The sequence below is a fragment of the Gopherus flavomarginatus genome, chromosome 1 (genome assembly GCF_025201925.1).
Source record: "Gopherus flavomarginatus isolate rGopFla2 chromosome 1, rGopFla2.mat.asm, whole genome shotgun sequence".
NCBI classification, from domain to species: Eukaryota; Metazoa; Chordata; order Testudines; family Testudinidae; genus Gopherus; species Gopherus flavomarginatus.
The window spans coordinates 173,597,197-173,619,290 of record NC_066617.1 but is presented as its reverse complement, the minus strand read 5'-3'; the positions used below and the strand labels follow the sequence as shown (position 1 = coordinate 173,619,290).

Sequence of the window (22,094 nt, the reverse complement as noted above, 5' to 3'; positions counted from 1 at the left end):
TTGGCAAGAAACCTGGTAGCAGGTCTAGTCTCTTCCAGGACCCAGAGAGAACAAAACCAAACCCCAAAAACACAAACAAAGGCTTCCCTCCGCCTAAGTTTGAAAATATCTTGTTTCCTGATTGGTCCTCTGGTCAGGTGTTGAGTTCCCTGTTTGTTAACCCTTTACAGGTAAAAGAGACATTAACCCTTAACGATCTGTTTATGACAGCCTGCTAAACCCCGGGTTGTGAGTTCAATCCTTAAGGGGGCCATTTGGGTATTGGTCCTGCTTTGAGCAGGGGGTTGTACTAGATGATCTCTTGAGGTCCCTTCCAACCCTAATGATCTATGATTCTATGAACCCTCCATACCCAGAAGGGGGCCTCAGCCCCTCCACCACACACAAATGCTCTCTAAGTTATTCCCTTCTGCTACCCACAACTGCCACAACAGACACTCTTCAGCCTCTGCCTCCTGAGCTCCCCCTTCCTCTCCCTCCCAATAGTCATGACCCTCACACAGAGCACCTGCAGCTGCTGCCCAGAGTGATCTCTTTACATCCTCTCCTGACTTCCCTCCTCTGTGTTCTGCTGACATGCTGGGTAGCATCAAGCACCAGACCTTTCTTTTCCTGTGTTCCCTTGCTTCAAAATAAATGTCTATGAGGGATGGTATAGACAGTATTTGGACCTGTCATGAGGGCAGGGGACTGGACTTGATGACCTCTCGAGGTCCTTTCCAGTCCTAGAATCTATGAATCTATGGGGAAAATAGGCCCAGCCATGGCTTTGTTCCTTTCCCACTCTCCGGTCCCCCCCACCTTTGTCCTGTCCCCATAGTGAACACTGGGTGAATGGCCTCCTCTCCCTGCTGGGCTAAGTATCCTTTTATCGCCTATTCCGAATGCCCTACTCCAAATTCCCTCCTGTAACTGTGATGCAAGGAAGTCAGGGCACGTAGAGAAACCAATTGTGGTCAGAGCAGAACACTGCAAAAAGAAGGGAAGTTAATTGCAGGGAATGGAGAAGGGATGAGGGGAGGAAAAGCCCCAATATCCTGTTAGTGCCAGTTAATAGATTTCCCGTGACGGACGGTTCATGGCTTAAGGCCTGCTCCTGGCTCCAGTCCTTTAAGGTGGCTACTGGCCCTTTTGCAGCTTCTGGGTTTCTCTCTTTAGGTTCAAGTCCCCATGTCTTACAGAAGCTTATTATAGGGGTCACACTAGCGGTTGCTGCTTTGCTGGCTCCTCTCAGTGTTCTCTCTCTATCACTGTATTTGCAGCATCTCTCAGAGGAGAACCCACTGCAGAGTTAATTCATGCTTTATCTATTCCCTCTTGCAGATCATTCACGACTCCCAGCATCATAAAATCCAGCACCGCCCTCCATGCCTCGAAGAAACAGCCTTGGGGCTCGTGGTATTAGAAGCAACAACAAAAAGACCCATAATACAAAGATGTCAGAAAATACAAAACGGCATTTTATTGTGCAAATCTACAAAACTATAATTTAACAATCTCACATAAATACCTACTGCATTCTATATACAACTACCCTTATTGGCTCATTTATTCAAACATAAATAGATGTTACAAAATATTTTGTGGGTTTTTGGTTGTTTTTTTTGTATAAAACATGGCAAGTTGCACGTAATGTGATTCATGCTGCAGTCTGAGATGTTACAAGTACAGCTAGACATCAGTTTCACACATCCAAATCCAGCACTGTTTTCATTTCACCATTGTTAGGCAAAGTTCTTCCAACACTAGGTGTTCATTTGTCAGAGAGGGCTTTTAAGGGAGGAAGCTTGTCAGGGCCTTGTTTATCATTTTTTGTGCACTGTCCATGCCTCATGTCCTTGGTGCATATGGGAAGAACCTGGCAGAAGAGAAACACATGGCTTTTAAAAAAAAATGTGAATGATTTTAGTGCTGGAGTAAGGCTCAAGGCTGACTGTCTTGTGTGCTGATGGACTGCTTCTGCCTGTACCAGAGACGGAGGACAAGGTTCTCTTGCATGGCTCCACCAATGGGACTCCAGAGATTAGAGCAGTTCAGCCTCCACAAATGATCTTTAATCTTAGGGCTTGTCTACATCAGAAAGTTGCAGCGCTGGTGAGGGAGTTACAGCGCTGCAACTTAGGAGGTGTACACATCTGCAGGGCACCACCAGCGCTGCAACTCCCTGTTTGCAGCGCTGGCCGTACTCCCGTTTTGTCTCGGGTGTAGAGGATCCAGCGCTGGTGATCCAGCGCTGGTAATCAAATATAGACACTTACCAGCGCTTTTCTTGACCTCCGTGGAATAAGCAGGTATCCCAGCATACCTGAGGAAGCCTCTGGTAATCAAGCTGGTCTCCTTCCCCGGCTTGCTCTCGCGTTCCCCGAACCCCGAGCAAGCAGGTCTCCTTCCCTGCGGTTTGCTGGGTGGTTCCGGGAACGCGAGAGCAAACCGCGGCGAAGCTGGTCTCCTTTCCCGGTTTGCTCTCTCGTTCCACCCTGCAAACCGCAGGGAAGGAGACCTGCTTGCTCGGGGTTCGGGGAACGAGAGAGCAAACCGGGAAAGGAGACCAGCTTCGCCGCGGTTTGCTCTCGCGTTCCCGGAACCACCCAGCAAACCGCGGGGAAGGAGACCTGCTTGCTCGGGGGTTCGGGGAACGAGAGAGCAAACCGGGAAAGGAGACCAGCTTCGCCGCGGTTTGCTCTCTCGTTCCCCGAACCTCCCTTGAAGCCGCCCAACAGCGCTGCAGTGTGGCCACATCTAACACCACTTGCAGCGCTGGTTGCTGTAAGTGTGGCCACTCTGCAGCGCTGGCCCTATACAGCTGTACTAATACAGCTGTAACAACCAGCGCTGCAAATTTTTAGATGTAGACATGGCCTTAGCCTCTTTGCACAGTGCTGCTTTCTCTACAATGTTGTGCTGTTGCTAAAAGTATTTTCCAGCAGTGGTTCCCCTGATCTTGTACTGAAAACTGTTTAAGGACCATACTGTAAATCAAACTAAACTATTTCCATTTTTGTTTCTCAAAACACTACTTCCACCAAGATCGGCATCATAGACGGGTGGAAACGGATGGAGTCAGATCTGGATGATCTCTGGAAAGTCACTTAACTTTTTCTGTGCCTCAATTTCCCTACCTGAAAATGGAATTAATGATATTCATCCCTCTTTTCAAAATGCTTAGATATAAAAATGAATGGTAATAGGCAAGAACTAAGTAACAGTGTAAGGCATGCACAAAAGGAAGTGCTATGATTTTCCATTGATAGTGAAATTTGCACAGTGGTTGAATTTTTGGACCTCCCTCCCCACACCTCTCTCTGCCACATGCACACAAATAGATGGGGTAATTTCTAGGTATTCCCTACCCTGGCTTCTGTAGAGGGGCAGCTATTTTAATCTGAGCCCTATTTCCTGCAGATCTCTGAGTCATCTTCTGCTCTGCATTACAGGTGTGTGCGGGAAGTTTATGGTTTCAAGAGTTCTAAAACATTTATTGCCTGAATATAAAATAGTTCAAGGTATTAGGAATATGTGGCCACAGAAACATAGTTTCAGTTTGTTGTTTTACTCCATGTTAGGACAAGCCATGGACACAGAGCCCTGTAAAGGAGCAGAAAGGCTTAAGCCACGTGGCTTACTGTTATTAGGCTATTTAATCAAGTTGTTCAGCCATGTTAAACTGTTTTTGAGTCATTTTAGTTTAAGCCCTGTTCCCTACAGACCCCCTAGTCTCCCTCTGCTCTGTATTACAGGTGCCTGTACTATCAGGATCAGAAGAACCCTGGGCCTTTGAAGAATGAAGCCTGAGTCTGGCTGTGTTAAAGCAGCATTGTCATATTCTCAAACAAGATTAAACAGGAATCACAAAACACTAAGAAGCCAGTTTGACAACTGTTAATAAGACCAATGTTTAAAGTCTGGGTCCAGTGTAGCAGCTATGGATGTATTTATGAGCACAGACTAGCCCCTGGAGAGGTATTTTGGGAAGACTCACCCAGCATAGGTCAGCTTTGTTTCTATCCATTTGGTGGTGTCGCTTCCAGCAGATGAACAAGATGCAGAAGCAGATGCACAAGAGCCCCAAGGGAATCAAAGCAACCAATACGTAGATTGTTACAGTGTTGACTGCTGCTGATTGGCCTGTAGGGAAATCAGCAAGCCTTTAATATGGGCTGCCTCTGAATAACTATTTATCTGTCAGATACTCTTTCACCAGTCTCCAAGGCAAAGAAGGAAAAGGAAAGGCTATGGGTACAGGGGTCTGACAGAGAAGGGAGAGGGGCCATATGCAGCAGTATATATGAGGGGCATTTCCTAACAAAATTCCTTTCACCTGGGCCTCATGCACTGTTTATATACACAACAGTTTGTGCTAAAGGTTTTTGTGGGGGCCATTTTATTTCTGTGGACTGGTGTTAGGTAAGCATCAGCACCAGTCACTCTTCTCTCTGTCCCAGGTGTACCAGACCCACCTCCCAACTTCTCTCAGCTGCCTCAAAGGTCCTTGTCCTCTCTCCATCCTGCACCAAGAGCTCTATCCGTCTCTTCCACTTTTTCTGGGGGCACCTCCCTTTCCTCTGCCCTGGGCTCCCCTCTTTTGAACTGCCTCTTTCTCTTCTCCCTCCTGTATCAGAGGACACAGCTTCCTTTTTCCTCTTCCCCACACCAAACTCACACTCACCCTGGACCTGCCCATCCTTGGACAGAGTCAGCGTCACGTTTAGGAGCGGATGTTGGATCACACAGCCAGCTAGGTTCTCCCAGTGAATCCTGGAGGGGACGTGTGTGAAATTGCTGATAACAGTCACAGTCTGGTCTGAGTGATTGATGAGATACTGTCCTGGCTCCTCCTGAAGATGATGGGACAAGTTCCAGCTGATCATTGGAGCTGGTTTCCCTGTTACTGAGCAGCTTATTTCCAGCATCTTCTCCTCACCATTTTCTGGACTGGACACAAGCTTGGCCTCCAGGCTGGGCTCCGATATTGCTGTTAAGCACAAGAAGGAAAACCCATTATTAACACTTGCAGCTCTCTCGCTATGGTAGCTTAGTGAGCATGCTTGGGCAAAGAGAAACTTGGTGCCTGTGTCTGCTGTTGACTGAAGAGAACAATCATGGCATTTGGTTTTACTGCTCAGTGCTGTCTATCGTCTCAACCTGACAGAGCCCAGCATGAGACACATGGACTTTCAAAATGTCAGATAACAATGCCAAAATGAAGTAGCCTTGAAGGCATAGGGTCTGCGCTATGCCATAGCTTTTAAACAATCCCTTAGAGAAACCGCTTCAGTGCCCCAGACTCCCTGGGAGATCCCACTCTTCCTTAAGGGTATCCCACGCAGTTTCAATGGCTCCAGGACTGAGGGTTGGTCCACACAAGGAAAGTTAGGTCAGTCCAACTCCATTGCTCCAGTGTGTGAAAAATTCACACCTCTGAGAGACATAATTAAACTAAGCTAAGCCCCAGTATAGATAGCCTTTCAGAGTGGCGGATTTACTACAGAAAGGAAAACCCCTTTCCGTCACTGTATTCTGTGTACACTACAGCTCTATAGCTGCGTTGCTCCAGCTGTGCCACTGTGTCATTTCTAGTGTAGACATAGCCTGAGCCTCTGGGCTCCAGCACGCCTGTTTCACACTGTGAGCTCTGCTTCACAAGTCCAATTGAGATAGTCTCTGAAGAGGAGTCTTTTTGCCCTCTTCTGAGATCAATGCACCTCAGCTTGTATTTGCAGTGATCTCAGGCAGCCTTTCCAAAACAGAGTAGGGTTTGTTAGCCAGCTGGAACACAGCGTTACCAGGTCTGTCTCTGTCTCTCTGTCTGTCTGTCTCACAGGTAAGAGTTTCTATCCACATTTTTTCCTGTATCCTCAACTAATATGGGCTGGTTTCAGCCTGTCCTTTAATGACCCATTCAGACCACCCCAGACAGTTAGGTGTTAGAGTTAGAGTTGATAAAAAGCAGCAGGTGCTGTCCATGGGAAGAAAGAAATCAAATGTAGCTCTAAAACTAGTGACCATCTCCACTCAGTCAGATTTCTATTTCTTTTCTGTTTAATTTTTTAAGAGGAATTACTGCTAGATGAAAGATTCTGAAGCTCTCAGCCCTGCAACTGAAGTTCTCTGTTTATACAGAAGTAGTGCAAGCTTCCCTACACAGATAACTTCCAATCAATGTATGATAACATTTACTGCATATTTATGTGGTCGTGTATGTGCAGCTGATCAGTGTATGTTATTAATGTGCACGTACATTTTTTTTCCCCATTTCTTTTACATGACATTTAGGGTGTGTTTATATTTAGAGATTATTATTATTATTAAGGACAAGATTTACAAAAATGGGTTCCTGAAGTTAGATGGCTAAATATGGATTTAGAAACCTAAGTGGCTTGGTTTTCACCAGCACTGAGTGAGCATGCAGCAGCTCCCATTAACTTCAACAGGAGCTGATGAGTGCTCAGCACTTGGAAAAACCAATTCACTTATTCCTGCCAAGACTTATGCAGGCACATAACTTCACATGTGAATAGTTCCACAACGTTCAGTGTGACCACTCATGTAAGTGATGCATCTGTGCAGGGTTAGAGCCTAAATATGGGATTACGAGCCCAAATGTAGGCACTTATTTTTGAAAATCTTGATCAGAGTATTATGTAATTGCAGCCACAGCAGCTCTAATTTAATTTGAATCAGAGCTAAGAGTTTTGCTGTGATGAATGAGTATATTATGTGGGTAATGCAACTTTTTTGCTGTGATGAACTATTCATTACCTAACTTCGAAGTGCTGTGCTTGAGAGTGACGTGATCGATAACTTCATTGTCATCATTAGCAACTGTACCAATTTTTAAACAAACATTTTTATTTTTGGAAATTCCCAGGTTCATGAGCGCTTTATAAACCATTGCTTTCTCTTGCACAGGTAAATGACGATATTATTCTTAAAAAATCATATCCATGGAACAGACAAGAAATTAACTTAAAGGAAAAAGTGTGGGATCAGCCAAGATTATATTGGCTCCTGCCAATACCCGTCCCATTCAATATGCACCTGATAAGACTGGATGAATTTTCCAAGCCATAGTGGTAGGAGGGCAAAACTAGGACATCATGTGGCAATCTTAATAATGGAAAGGTTACAGCCACTCCATATTGAGAGTTAGAGACAGAGACATTCTGGAACGGAACACTAAACTGATCCTATTTTTTAATCTCTACAATGAATTTCACGTAAATTAGATTCTATGACATGAGTAGTTTTTCCAAGTCGTACTTAATTTATTTACTGTGGTTGTGCTTGCTCATGAGACTTCAGCATCAGCTTCTCACTTCCCCGCATCACTGATCAAGAGAGGGACTGTCACATTACCCAACTGATAGTGCTGATAAATTACAATAGCGTTTTTCTTAAAACTGCAGTGTCAGAGCCAATGGGGATTTCAGCTGGAACTTCTCAAAGTCTCCCATGTAAGCCTGGAAATCGAAGGGCTCAGTCTCACAAAGAGCATTCTGTTTCGGTTCACAAATAACTCTTTGAACTTCTTCTTTTTTTCACAGGGTACATAAAAATAACAGCTTTCGACTACCTCCGCCCACTGCATCGGCTTCAAATACTGGATTGTGACATCCAGAAACAGTGAAGCAAAACCTACACAGATCACATGGGCCAATGTTTCCTGCAGTGTTCCACTGGGAGGGCTTTAGTGGAGCATCAGCAAAGACTCATTTACAAGAATGTATAATAATACACAGCACTTATATGGCACCTCCCATTTCAAATCATTTTGCCAAGTCAGGTAGGTGTGACTGTCTTCAGCTCACAGAGCAGTCACTGAGGCACAGAGGTATCAGAGCTTGCCTAAAGTCACATACATCTACACAGCAGCAAAATAAGGTGGCAGCAAGTTTCAGAGCCTCAGGTTGTGGACTGAGACTCGCGTTACGGCGCTACAAATAGCTGCCTAGACATTATGGCTCAGGCTGGAGCTCAAGCTCTGGTGCCCCAGGAAGGGGAAGGGAAGTCTGCATGGCCAGTTTTAGTGCCATAGCGTGAACTTGAGTCTGTAGAGCCAGGCTCGGAGACTTGCCGGCACAGATACAAGTAAATGGTAGCATGGAATAGAACTATTGTCCCAAATCTCATTTCCTTCCAATTCTGACTAGACCATCCTCTGCCTACCCGTATTAGACCAAAGAGTGATCATCACAGAAGACCTATACAGCTGATCTCACCAAGTCCCTGCCTAATTAGCTCTCCAACTCCAATATACAGAGGATGAAAAATGTTTCATTCATCTTTACTAACACTTGATAACTTTGGTTCTATTTAATTTTTTTGTCTGTTATTAAATAATAAATAGGACACTTAGATATAAAGAATACGATCTACTCTAAGGGCTTGTCCCTGATCCCACTGAAGTCCCTGGAAGTTTTGCAACTGACTTCAAATGAGAGGAGGACTGGGTCTTATTTAAGGCCTTACAATTGTATGTAGCCGCTGTAGACATGAATTGGGAGTGCCTCTGCCATTGACTCACTGCATGGCCTTTAGCAAGTAACTCAATTTCTTTGCGCCTCACTTTCTCCATCTATGAAATAGGGATACTACTTATCTGCCGTTCTTTGAGATCTTAATTTATGTGTAAGCTATTTATAACATATCTAGATACATGTGAACAAATTCCTAAAGGATTCTGTAAACTGGCCAATCTTGATTCTCCCTAAACTAGCCACTAGTTAACAATTGTTTCTCTCCCTCAGATTTAATCTTCAGCAACTTCTATTTACTCTTCTTTAGTACTATTTTGTAGATCTTTAATTCTGAAGGAGTTCATGTAATAAAAAACATGTTGGAGAGGATGCTCGGAGGTTTTCTAAACTAAAGTAGTGTCTCCTACACACTACCTTTTCCACAAGGTTTCTCCCTCCTGTTTTAGCAAGGCAGCTTTGAAATTCCCACCTGAAAACCTATCCATTCCCCCGTATCTATGCTTCCTGCATGTATGGTATACATCACCTGATTTGACTTCACTTCCCTTAAACAGGTAGAAAGAAATTACGGTGGCAATACGGGAAATAATGCATATACGAAATATAGAGGTAATCACTAGAAGGTAAACTCCCTTGTAATCTGCACCAACCCCTCCAGGGCAAGTAAACTGACAATTTCAGTGCAAGCTGGGATCTCCATAAATTGATTTGCACCTTGCTGTGAGTGACTGAGGGTTTCAGAAAGCCTTTGGGTCCATTTTCATATCATGTCTCTAGAGAGCAGGAATACTCTGCCTGCCCCCCCACAGACCTTTTAAAACGTGTTAACCCCCAATTACTAGCAATGAAAATAAATACATAAATCAGGGCTTTAAGTAGCTTTGAGACAGAGGCAAATGAATTATGCAAAATGAGGTGCCTGTGCTGGGGACACTCAGCACAGACTAAAGATTTGTAATCTATTTGGACAGAGCGCGCAAAATAATTTTTGAGCATAGCGCTGGGTATGAAACAAGGGGAAAAGATCTTAGGATATGATCTGGAATCCATCCAAGTGCTAAATCTTATTTTATATATTTCAGAAAAGGTATGTTTGCCTTATGTATTAAACAGTGATAAGATTCTTGTGTGTGTGATAAGATTCTTGTGTGTACGATCCATCAATAACTAACATCCCTGATAAGGAGACGTCTTACAGTCCTAGTCAAGCACCTAGAAAGTTTAAACATTTAAAACAAACCATTTCCTGGCCTGTTCCTGGCTGGAATTATTAAGTGTTCTTGTAAACTGCCTGGACAATAGCCAGTATTTGCCAGCCCTAGTTCAGTGGCCCTATGAACATAACTAGAGTCTTTTCCAACATCTTTTTTAATGCAGTCACCTGCTGGTTTAGCCTCAAACCCGTCTTCCTTCACAGGGTGGGCAAGTGAGTGATATAGAACAATATTTACTCTGTGAGGGTGAAGTCCCACCAACCAGGATAACACAATCTCTACTACTATTTTTTTAAATTAGAAGTTATCTCACCCTACAGGGAGGTATAGCTCAGTGGTTTGAGCATTGGCTTGCTAAACTCAGGGTTGGAGTTCAGTCCTTGAGGGGACCATCATAGGGATCTGGGGCAAAAATCTGTCTTGGGATTGGTCCTGCTTTGAGCAGGGGGTTGGACTAGATGACCTCCTGAGGTCCCTTCCAACCCTGATATTCTAGGATTCGATCCCTAAGTAGTTTATAAACTTTATTGGATACAAAAAGCTCCTCAGAAATGCAGCTCTCTCTGTAGCAGATGATGGTAACCATAAGGTTTACATACAGGAGTGAGAGGAGAGAGAGAATTTTGGCCACCGGTATCAGGACAAATCCCTGCTCTTATCAAGAACGCCTTGGGATCTTAACACCCACATAGATCAGTCAGGACCTGGGCTTGTACAGTTTCATCTGAAAGACCCACATGCAGTAAACCATACAGAATTCAGTCCATTCACTGCAGAACAAAGAGTCAAGTTAATGTATTTCGGATCTGATTCAGCAGTTCCACCCATTAAAGCCATCATTTACATGGGAGCAGAATTCCCCTTTTCTGTACTTGAGTGCAACCTCTGGCCCTCAGACTGTGTCTCTCAGGGCCGGCTCCAGGCACCCGCTAAAGAGGCAGGTGCTTGGGGCGGCCAGTATAAAGGGGCAGAACTCTGCCCACTATTGTGGTGGCACGTCCAGGTCTTCAGTGGCAAGTCCCTCAGCCCTTCTCTTCCTCGAAGTGCCAAAGTGCCGCCAAAGAGGAAGAGAGGGAGTGAAGGACCCACCACTGAACTGCTGCTGAAGAGTGGAACAGTGCGATTGTGCTGCCCCGGCCTTTTTTTTTTTTTTGGCTTCATAGGGCAGCAGAAAACCTGGAGCCGGCCCTAGTGTCTCTCCCACATTTGCTGGAATGTATCCTCTGACTAAGTTCTCAGTACAAAAACCTTAGCTTTTAGTTAATGTGGGGAAAAGGAAATGTGGGATTCCGGTAAGAATGAGACATGTGATTATCCCCAAACTATAATTAACATTTGGCACCCACGTAATGAAGAGATCTCTAGTCACTTCCTGATATAAAAGTTCTCAAGTACACAATCATAAAATTAAGATTTTAAAGGGATATTAACTCTCATGGTTCACAAACCAACCACTAAGTGCTTGTGGGGAGGTTTCTCCTAACCCAAACGCATATTATGATATAATTGTTACATATATGGATTTTATACCTTCTTCTGAAGCATCTGCTACCAGCTACCATGGAAGGGCTATTGGTCTCATTCCATATGGCAGGACTTACCATTATCCATTTTAACTAGCATTGTTTAATTTATTTATAACAACCTGTCATAAACAGATAGCTAAGGGTTAATGTCTCTTTCACCTGAAGCACCTGACCAGAGGACCAATCAGGAAACTGGATTTTTTCAACTTTGGGTGGAGGGAATTGAGTGTCTGAGTCTTTTGTCTTTGTTTTCTGCCTGCCTGCTTTCTCTGAGCTTTGGAGAAGTAGTTCTACTTTCTAATCTTCTGTTTCTAAGTGTAAGGACAAAGAGATCAGATAGTAAGTTATATGGTTTCTTTTCTTTGGTATTTGCATGAATATAAGTGCTGGAGTGCTTTAATTTGTATTCTTTTTGAATAAGGCTGTTTATTCAATATTCTTTTAAGCAATCGACCCTGTGTTATATCATCTTAATACAGAGAGAACATTTGTATGTATTTTTCTTTCTTTTTATATAAAGCTTTCTTTTAAGACCTGTTGGAGTTTTCTTTACTTCAGGGAATTTGAGTCTGTACTCACCAGGGAATTGGTGGGAGGAAGAAATCGGGGAGATCTGTGTGTTGGATTGCTAGCCTGACTTTGCATTCCCTCTGGGGGAATAGGAAAGTACTTTTTGTTTTCAGGATTGGGAACAGAGAGGGGGAGTCTCTCTGTGTAGTTTCACAGAGCTTGTGTCTGTGTATCTCTCCAGGAGCACCTGGAGGGGGGAAGGGAAAAAGGATTATTTCCCTTTGTTGTGAGACTCAAGGGATTTGGGTCTTGGGGTCCCCAGGGAAGGTTTTTCAGGGGGACCAGAGTGCCCCAAAACACTCTAATTTTTTGGGTGGTGGCAGCAGGTACCAGGTCCAAGCTGGTAACTAAGCTTGGAGGTTTTCATGCTAACCCCCATATTTTGGACGCTAAGGTCCAAATCTGGGACTAAGGTTATCACACAACCCTTCACCATTTATGTAAAAGTAGTAGTATAATGTTAAAAATAAAGACATCTTGCTCATATGAGACCAAACAACAACATTCAGCCAGTAGATTTTTGTTCAAAAGTAGAACAAAACCACCAGATAATGCTCAGAAACTGCAAATACTAATGCTTGCCAATTAGAGAAGTGAATAATGATGAGGTTTCACTATATACATGATGACCTAAATCACAGAAACAAATGCTCCCGAGAGCACGTGCATTAACAGAAAATAAATACTTTTCAAAAGGAGAAGTTTGCTAACTGGCAGATCAGAGCAACATAGAATATAGGGTTGAGTGTTCTGGAGACTTTGGAGAAAATCTCCCCTAGTTTGAATGGTAAGAGAAAAGACTTGCATGGGCAGGGTCTCCATTCCTGAGTTTACAGGATAAATAGAAAAGATATTTGTGAACAATTAATGGTATCCTGTTGCAAACAATCCAGTAATTTTTAAAAGCACATTTCCCTCCCTACTTCCTAAAACATTAAAATTGGTTTCTTCCCATAATTTGTCTCTTTGGGTTCAGGAATTAATCATGGGTCCACTTGTTTCCTTCCCACCAGAAAGAGGAAAGCCTTTCTTCCCAGCCCCTTCTACTCCTCCACACTTTTTCTTCCTTTAGTTTTCCAGAGAGTTTCAGTAAAAAAAAAAAAAAAAAAAAAAAAAAAAAAAAAAAACACAACACCTTTACAAATCTGTATCTTTTGTTTTGACTGTTTAAACAAAACCTGTTTTTTCAGTTCAAAATGACTGTGTCAAAATTTCCTTTTGTTTTAGTAAAAGCAATCAAATACATTTTAAAATGGTCAAATTTTAAACAAAACATTTACATGTTGTCAAAACTAAACCTTTTGTTTGACCCCAAATGAACTGTTGTTTTTACTTTACAATTTGCTAAAATAAATAAATAAATAATTTTTGGTTTGACTCCAACTGTTTTGGTTTGGGGTTTGTTTGTTTTTTTAATTGCCAGTGAATTGAAAAAAATCCACTATTCACACAGCTCTGCTCACCACTGCTTCCCTATCAGAGGTAAAAACCAATGAGGAAGGGAAAATTAGGTCACTTTCCCACTGAGAAAGAAAGAGATTAACCAACCAGTGCTGCCACTAAAGACAATCACAAACAATGAATAGCTGGAGTTTCTGAAAGGTCAAAGCCCAGCCTTATGATGATGAGGTCTTACCGTAAACCTTGAGGCATGTCCTGCCTGTAATGGATCCCATGGGAAATGTGTTGAAAATACATCTGTAACAGCCTTCGTCCTGCAGGGTGACTGCATGAACAGTAATGGCAGAGACCGTCAGCTCACTCTGGGTGAAGTTCACACGGCTGCTATAGTTATCCAGGATTCTGCGGCCGTTAATCCTGCTGTAGGTTGCTATGTTGCCTTTGCCTTCTCCATTCTCCTTCTGCCAGGTGACCTGCAGCACTTCATGATCCATGACAAGCTGGCAGTGGAAAGTAACCTTTTCTCCAGTCTTGGATGATTGGACCTTCCTATGAACTACCTGCAGTGAACCTGCGGGCAGACCGGACACATAATTTTGAGATTCCCTTCCATCCACCCATGGCACATACTAAACAGAGATTTCATTATTTACTAAGGCAACACCCTTCTGCAACTTCTGAGTGAGAATACTTAGCATGCTTTGCCTTCAGACCTTCCATAAAGAGAGTCTCTGGGAATCACACTGGGACATTAAACTTCACCATGACGCATAAAGCAACTCTCCCAGCCCATTCAATCCTTGTCCTGTCTGCTAAAGTTTCCAGCAAGAAAGCCAGTTCAGATCAAAAGATCAAGGGCAATTACATTATTTGTGATGAGGACATTTGTCTGCTTGATCTGCACCAAAGACTCACACAACACTTACTCTTAAGCTAATGAGCAGCTCCACTATATTAATGATTTCTGGACCCTATGGACATCTGTCCAATTGGAAGGGAATTAATGAAGTCCAAGCCCCACGCCTTGCCCTTAACACATATTTTGACATCCCCCACATACACATCTATCAGAGACCAGAAAGGTTAGGTCAAGTCAGACTGATGTTTAGAGTGAATGCTTCAATTATAACTTATCTTCCAACCACAGTACATGGACCACTAGCCACTTGCAGAGCCCTTTCTGATGGCTCATAGAATAAAATGTTCTGAGAATCAATATTGGTGACTTATCAGCTAGAAAGGAACATGCCCATGAAAACCTCTCTTTCTAAGCCAGAGAATCATGAGATTGAAGCTCTCCATGAAAATTATTGTCCTTCTTCTCTTTAAATGAAATGCCATTAAGGTGACAAGTGAGAGATTTCCAGTCTTAATCTTTCACTCAACACCAATTTTCTCACACAGCCAAAGTAAACATTACTTGGTTGGTTTACAACAGTATGTGGACCGTACACCAACATGTGAAGAAAGATGCCAGCAATGACAGGCACAGCATTGAAAATAGTGTTTTATACATTAACTGTGGCTTCACCAGGAGATACTACATATAGCGTTCTTGAAGAGGTAGAAGGTTGTCCCACAATACGATGTGGCTATATTTCCTTCACACAGGGTGGCATGGCAAGGATCGAGTAGCCTGTATGTCAGTCATTACAGATGACCCCATCCTGACCAGAAGAAATCAATTTACACTCCATAACCAAAAATCTCTGTCATAATGTAAGCTGAAAGCAAGTCACAGCTTAGGCAGCTCATTTGCTTTATTGTAGTTTGTAAATAAATATGTACACAAGCCTCGAGCTAATGGATACATTCCTTTTAAATCAAACTAGAGACGCTATCCATAAATTAGAAACATGAATAATGCAGTAGCAGTAGAGAAAGCATTATCAAGCTCATTTCAGCTTCTATCAAGGTCACGTCACCAAGCACAATACAAATGTGTCTGGCCAGAAGTGTTATATCATTGATGGTGTTAATCAAGGGGTGGCAAATGAGGAGCAAGGGCTTCTGCAAAGATCTTATAAGAGCTGCACATCACCAGATTAGCAGAATGTTTGGTCAACAAAGTTTCACATACAATTTTAGGCAAAGAATAGAAAAAATTTACCTGCTGCCATTGCCCAGATCCAAGAGAAGAAAATGCATGTGAACATCATCTCAGCTGTGAGATCAACCAGATGAGCAGGCAACAGAAGGCATTCAGTTCTGAACTTCCCTTTTTACTCCCTTTAGGGACATGCCAGACGTCATCTACTGTAAGTTATATAATTAGGCTCTGCCCCTCCATGATACCAATACATTGCCTTCTGCAGAGAGCTATGAGAAATTCCCACTGAAACCTGGATATATTGATGACTACTGCTGCTTTGTAATTCAGAAAAACAAGTATTGGCAGCTAATATGGATGATCTTTCATCTGCACTCATGGAAATTTAAAGGTAAATGCAGTTGTGTATCTGTGTTCATCTGGCTACAAATAAAGGAGAACCAAAAGATGGGATGTTGAGAAAGGGAAAGGTTAGATGTCACATGAGCAGATGCATGTTGGGGGGATCTAATTTTCAATCTGCCGGTTGATAACAAGGAATATTATTCTGAAAGTCTCCAACATGGTCCCAACACTCCATAATTCTACATGAGTGTCTACAGGTGAGAAACATGGGCTGGAACAGCCGAATGTAGTGTCTATCTTGAAGGATAGATATGGACAGAGCAGAGTGAGAGTTAAAAAGACAAAAGAGAGGGTTTGTTGGAAATCAGGATTAAGGTGAATGGGAATAGCAGGGGTGTTGCAGGAAGTATTTATTGGGTTAAGATGATTTAGGCCCCCCACTGCAGAAGTTCTCACCCCCACATCTGTCCATTTTCTGCCCAGCAAACAATCCTGTCTCTGCAGCCTCTGGTTCGGGTTTGTCCCCCAGCCTCACCTTTGCTCCTCCTAGGCTCTTCACCCCCCTAGCCCCAACCTACCAGGCCTGGGTGATGCAGCAGGGTCCCTCACTCCCCTTTAAAGGCCGGGTGTTAAAAGGTGGGAGGAGCGGAGGCACCATCCCAACCCTGTTGCTCATGGGGGAGGGAGGCAGAGGAGCTGTTCTGCTCCCCCTCACCCCATGAGATTGGCGTCAGGTTGCTGGGGAGAGGAAGAGAGCTCTGCCTGTAGCTGCTGATTGGTTACTTTGGCCCAGGAAGCTGGCAAGTAGGGCAAGCAGCCATTCAGAGGGGGTTTGCTCCCCAGCATGGCTCAAATTCTCATAGGGTCTGGAGTGTCTCATGGCATTGTCAGATGGCCTCTAGCCCCCGCCAAAATCCAGTCACTCAAAATCATCATGAGAGTTGGCAACACTGTCTAAGAGAACTGGTGAATACTGAACACTGGTGGAATATTCCAAATACTGTTTATAACACTTTCTGTGTACATTATATTTGTTTACTACAAAATTGTATGGTACTGCTACTGCTTCTTTGCATTTGTCAACTACTGGCACCTATTTATCAGGGTTTTATATACAATAGCCCTGAAGTTTAATTCTGTGTAATACTTTCTGAAAAGTCCTGAAGACAGAATACTAGACTTTCAGAAAAGCTCAGGGTCAGATTTTCAAAAGAGCTCTGCTCCCACACAGGCACCTAAAGAAAAGGGCCAGAATTTCCTAAGTACTCATAAAACAGCTTTCAACATAACGTGATGGACGCCAAACTCTTGACAATGTGATATAGATTGTGGGCAGAGCTAGGTGAAATTTTTTGTCCAAAACATTTTCTTGGTTGAAAAATGCAATTTTGAGTCAACCAAAATATTTTGCAAATTTGTGTCAAATTGATTGATTAATTTTGGTTGAAAAATAAAATAAAATTAAATTTAAAAAAATCAGAAAAAAATCAAAATGTTTCATTTTCACATTTTCAAAAAGAAAATGCCACTTTTTGTTCAGGATTTTTATTGCAATTTTGTAAAAATATTAAACTCAAAAGCCAAACAAAATTATCAGTTTCAAGTCATATAAAATATTTCATTTTTTGGTTCACACGGCTATAATTGTGGGTACCAAGCCCTTTTGACAATTCTGGCCATAGTTCTTATTCTAATTTTTAATGGTTCAGTACACACATAAAAGATAGTTAAAACTTAGAGAGGCAGCATGGTCTAGTAGACTGACCACATGGCTGGCAGCTAGGTACTTCCAAATTTTAATTCAAGGCCTGCCACTGATTTTTCTGATGGTGTTAAACATGTCTCTTATTCTTTCTGTGCCTCAATTTCCTCATCTGTGCAACAAGAGTAATACAAACCCACATCTTAGAGTTCTCTTCATACAGTTAGTTTCCTCCATTATTCTCACTGTCAATTGTCTTTAAATAGATAATTATTTGTATTAATTTGTTGATAATGCAAATTCTTCAGTAGCTTAAGTCAGCAAATCTCAGCCTGTAGATTGCAAACAAACAGCCTGAAGTGAGGGTTCACTCAGTTACTCTTTATTCAGAATTTTTGCTTCTTAAACGTCAATTGATTACCTGAATCCCATAGTGTTGTTTCAGTTTCCTGACTGGATGACCTTTTATGAAGTGTTATGGCACACACACAAAAATGTTCTTTTTTTTAATTAAGCACATCTTAGATGCAGGCCTGAAATTTATGGCCCTTGTATGAATATTCAAAACAATCCTTGAGTTGCACAAATATTTGTGAAAGGCAAACAAACACAGCAGTCCTGAATCAAAATGTTATTCCAAATTCTTAAAAACGTTCACTAAAACAACTTTTCCTGTTGTTCTCTCAGCTCTCTTTCTGAGGATTAATTCATTAATGCTCTAAGAATGTAAAGGGTTAAGTATTAGTATTACTATATGATTTAAAAAAAATTTTTTTATTGTGGGTTTGAATAGACTGCTTGTTTTATGAATAGCTGAACATGCTCTCTAGGGTGCCTTTGTAAGACAAACATATCACACTGCTCAAGTAATCTGGCCTAGATTTAAGAAGAAACCATATTCTCAATATTTCATTGCCATTTTAAATAAAACCTGAATCACTTCATGCCTTCATACTTCTTTTTAAATAAAGAGATCCTAACAGTGTGGGCTTTTTTTTTTTTTTTTAAACACATTTTCAGTGTCCCACTCTGCTGCTTGATTCCTGCTAGGAAGCTGTTCTCCCTGTGCAGTGTTTCTGGACCAACCAAAAATATTAAGTACTTGAAATTTAAGAAAGACTGTGCTAGAAATCTCACAAGGACAATTTTCCAGATGCTAGGAATTCAGATAGCTTTAGCTGCAGAATGAAACATTGGGTACTGATCCCAAGTGACAGGAAAAACTTGTAGTTCTGAACAGGTGAATTCTGTAGTTTACAAAATATCAAACTTGTAATTTTTCAAGGCATCAGAATTTCTCATACCTGCATTAAGCCAGCACAGCTCCACTGAAGTCAAAGAATCTGCATGCACTTATATCAGATCTGGCCTTAGCTCCCACATTTTTCACTAATGGGATACAGCTCTGTAGAGAGAAAAGCCCAGATTCATTTCAGGCTTAGCTAACACACTTTCTTCAATTAGTAGTGTTAAACAATTATAATATTTAACTGACACTTCTCCAGCTGAATTGCACCATCCAGTGTTCAAAACAGGAACTTCATTTTATTATGTGTTAAAACTCCGCCGAGGCCATCGTTAAGAGTTTGAATTGCTATTTGAAGGAAGCAGAGGTGCTAGAACCCCCTGGCTTGAAGTAGTAATAACAACCCAAATACATAGCTTCCGCCTTCAGCACCTCACAACATTTTATTCACCAAGAGTAAAACTTTTATGGGAGAATAAAAATAACCACTGTGACAGACCCAAACCAGTGGGGTACAGGAGTCTGATCCTCCCCGCAGCATAAGGGGGAGTCCACAGGTCTGTAATACCAAATGAAGCTGCCCTTGCAGGCGGAACAAGAGGACGTGATGGAGGACGGGGTCCTTGCAGCCCAAGGGGAGAGGGCTGATAACAGAGATAGGCCGCCCCAGGGCAGAAAGGGCAGACAGCAGGGTGGCATTGGGCAGGAAGGGAGGGATGGAGGTCAGGATCAAGTGGACCCCCAGGTCTTCCAACGGCTCCAGAGGGACAAACATGCCCACCACTGCCAGACCCGTCTCTACCGCCTCCTGGGCGGCGGCCTCCGATGCCAGGAAGAAGACCACTCTCCCGTACATTTTGGAGGCCACCACGATGGCTGTGGACCCCACCACCCTTGCCAACGCCCGCATGTAGATCTCCACGTGGGGCGAGGCAGGCACCAGGAGGCAACAGACGCCGTGCTTCGTGGTCAAGGTGGGGAATGGGCCCCGGCCGCTATAGATGGTAGCGGAAGTGGTGGTCGGAGGAGCAGCAGTAGGCGGGGGGGCCGGGGGAGGGACACCCTCAGAGCTGGTGGAGGGAGCAGCGGGGAGGGATGCCGTGGCCAGTAGTGGGGCTGCGGCAGTGGGGGTAGTCCCCACCATGGAGGGCTTGGTCTTTTTAGAGGGGCCCTTACCCTTCTTCCCATCCCGACCTTTCCCACCAGCTGGGAGGGGCTCCCCTGGAATTGGAAGGGGCGAGGGACGTGGCAGCAGCAGAGGTCTCCCCGGTACTCGCCTCTGCTGGTGCCTCAGTGGGGGCTGTGGCAGGTGGACCAGCAGCGGCTGTCGAGGTAGAGGCTCGGGGAACGGACTGGGGGGCAGGTGGAGGAGGGGTGGCGGGAGCATCGCGAGGTGTCTCCCCCTGCGTCCCCTACCATAACGAGAGCGGGGTGGGGGACAAACAGTGAGGGAAGGAGAGGGGAGGGAGAGGAGGCGACCACTCCTCCCTGCGAGGCTGCAGGCAGGGGAGGAGGGCGCCAGAAGGGGAGGGCTAAAGGGGCGTGGGGAGCAACCCAAGGGCCTAGGGGTGGGAGGGTGTCAGGTCACCGACTCAGAGGGCAATTCTGGCTCCTCTAGCTGCACTAGGGGATCAGGGGGGATAACCGCATAGGGAGGTGCAGCGAACAAGGGCAAACACAAATGGGGGAATGGCACAAGCACATAGGAGGGGGCATGGGCGCACGAAGGGAGGGGCCAATCAGGGCTAGGGGATCGTAGGGTGTGTGGGGGAAAAAGGTCGAGCTAGGAACGGGGCAGAGAGACCACGGGGCTAGCTGCAGGGCTAGGGCAGGACAATCAGGGCCGCAGAGGGAAATGAGTGGGGCAGACAAATGTGGCAAAGGAAAGGGGATCAGTCCAGGGGGCGGGGGTGCGCCCACGGGCACTTGTGCAAAAAGTCAATGGTTGGCAGCTGCTGCTGCAAGCCCAAATGGTGGAAGTGGGCGTGGTGAGTCAGGCAAGCAGCTCAGTTCCTGAGGCAGGAGATCAAAGCAGAAGGAAAACAGCCAGTGAGGGTGATGGAGGCGAAGGGGAACATGGATGGACTGGGGGGCAGGCTCCACGGCACACCTCCAGTGTCTCAACAGACACAGTCCAAACCCCCACCACAAGAGCACAGTTCGAAAAATACTCAGTCCAGAAAAACCCACTCACAGTGGTCTTCACGCAGTCTCCCAGCAGCAGACAGTCCTCTTCTTCTTCTTCTCCTTGGGGCACCAAAAGCTCCTCAGCAACAGCCACAGTTGCCCCAGCAGTCCCAGGTGGTGGTGGTCTGGTGTCCAGGCAGGAGGGACCCTGCTCAGAAGATGGTGGTGGAGATGGTGGTGTCCTCAGTAACAAGGGTTGGAGCTGGGGTCCCTCACTCCCCTCCTCTGAGGAGCAGGTCAGCAGCCCCCCACCTCAAGGGGCTGTAGGTGGAGTAACAGCAGCAACTGAGGGAGGGGGCAGTCTACTACCCAGCCATCAAGCAGATAGCGGAGAAAGGGGGTGGATGGTGGTGTCTAGCCCAGCCGAGGGAGCAGCTGGAGCAGCAGCAGCGAGGGCACAGGGCACAGGGAACAGCAGCAGCAGCAGCAGCAGCAAGGGCCCAGGGAACAGCAGGAGTAGCCCTCTCCCTCCTTTCCTCTACAGCAGAGGAATAGAAGGGGGATACACTACTGGTCACTAAAGAAGCAAGTGTCTGTTCCCTGAGTGACCAGAGCAGGGGCTGCACTAGAGTAATCAGGAACCTGCTAGAACCAATTAAGGCAGACAGGCTGATTAGAACACCTGCAGCCAATCAAGGCAGGCTAATCAGGGCACCTGGGTTTAAAAAGGAGCTCACTCCAGTCAGGGAGGGAGGAGCCAGAGGAGAGGAAGTGTGTGAGGAGTTGGGAGCAAGAGGCACAAGGAACTGAGAGTGAGAGCTGCTAGAGGACTAAGGAGTACAAGCATTATCAGACACCAGGAGGAAGGTCCTGTGGTGAGGATAAAGAAGGTGTTTGGAGGAGGCCATGGGGAAGTAGCCCAGGGAGTTGTAGCTGTCACGCAGCTGTTACAAGAGGCACTATAGACAGCTGCAATCCACAGGGCCCTGGGCTGGAACCTGTAGTAGAGGGTGGGCTTGGGTTCCCCCCCAAACCTCCCAATTCCTGATCAGACACAGGAGATGCTGACCCAGACTGTGGGGAAGATCACTGAGGTGAGCAAATCTGCCAAATAAGTGCAGGACCCACCAAGGTAGAGGAGGAACTTAGTCACACCACTCAACATCATGGTAAAGGATAGATATTGTAGCTGGACTGTTTTTGTGTTTTTTATTACAACACTGATTTGTACCAGTATAAAGAATACAGTAAAAGAGCCTATATTCCCGAATTCACTGAAATACTGTGGTAATAACTAGGCAAAGGCAAAGCTGTAAGAGTTTGACAGGGGCCACTACGTGAGAAACAACATGTTGACTCTTATTGCTATCCTAATTTACTATGCAGTTTAAACATTCTAATCCTTTTAATAATGACCTAGATTCTCTCTCCAGTTC

At 44.5% G+C, this 22,094-nt stretch overlaps 1 protein-coding gene across 1 annotated transcript; it reads right to left on the bottom strand.

The window, feature by feature from the left end:
* Window positions 1-1,505: 1,505 nt before the first annotated feature.
* LOC127054826 (OX-2 membrane glycoprotein-like) lies at window positions 1,506-15,359 on the bottom strand. Its single transcript, XM_050961086.1, has 5 exons — window positions 15,299-15,359; window positions 13,424-13,759; window positions 4,667-4,972; window positions 3,980-4,125; window positions 1,506-1,858 (listed from the first exon to the last, which is right to left on the bottom strand). The coding sequence occupies exons 1-5, from the start codon at window positions 15,345-15,347 to the stop codon at window positions 1,754-1,756; spliced, it is 942 nt and encodes a 313-aa protein (XP_050817043.1). The 5' UTR covers window positions 15,348-15,359; the 3' UTR covers window positions 1,506-1,753.
* Between the last annotated feature and the right edge of the window lie 6,735 nt (window positions 15,360-22,094).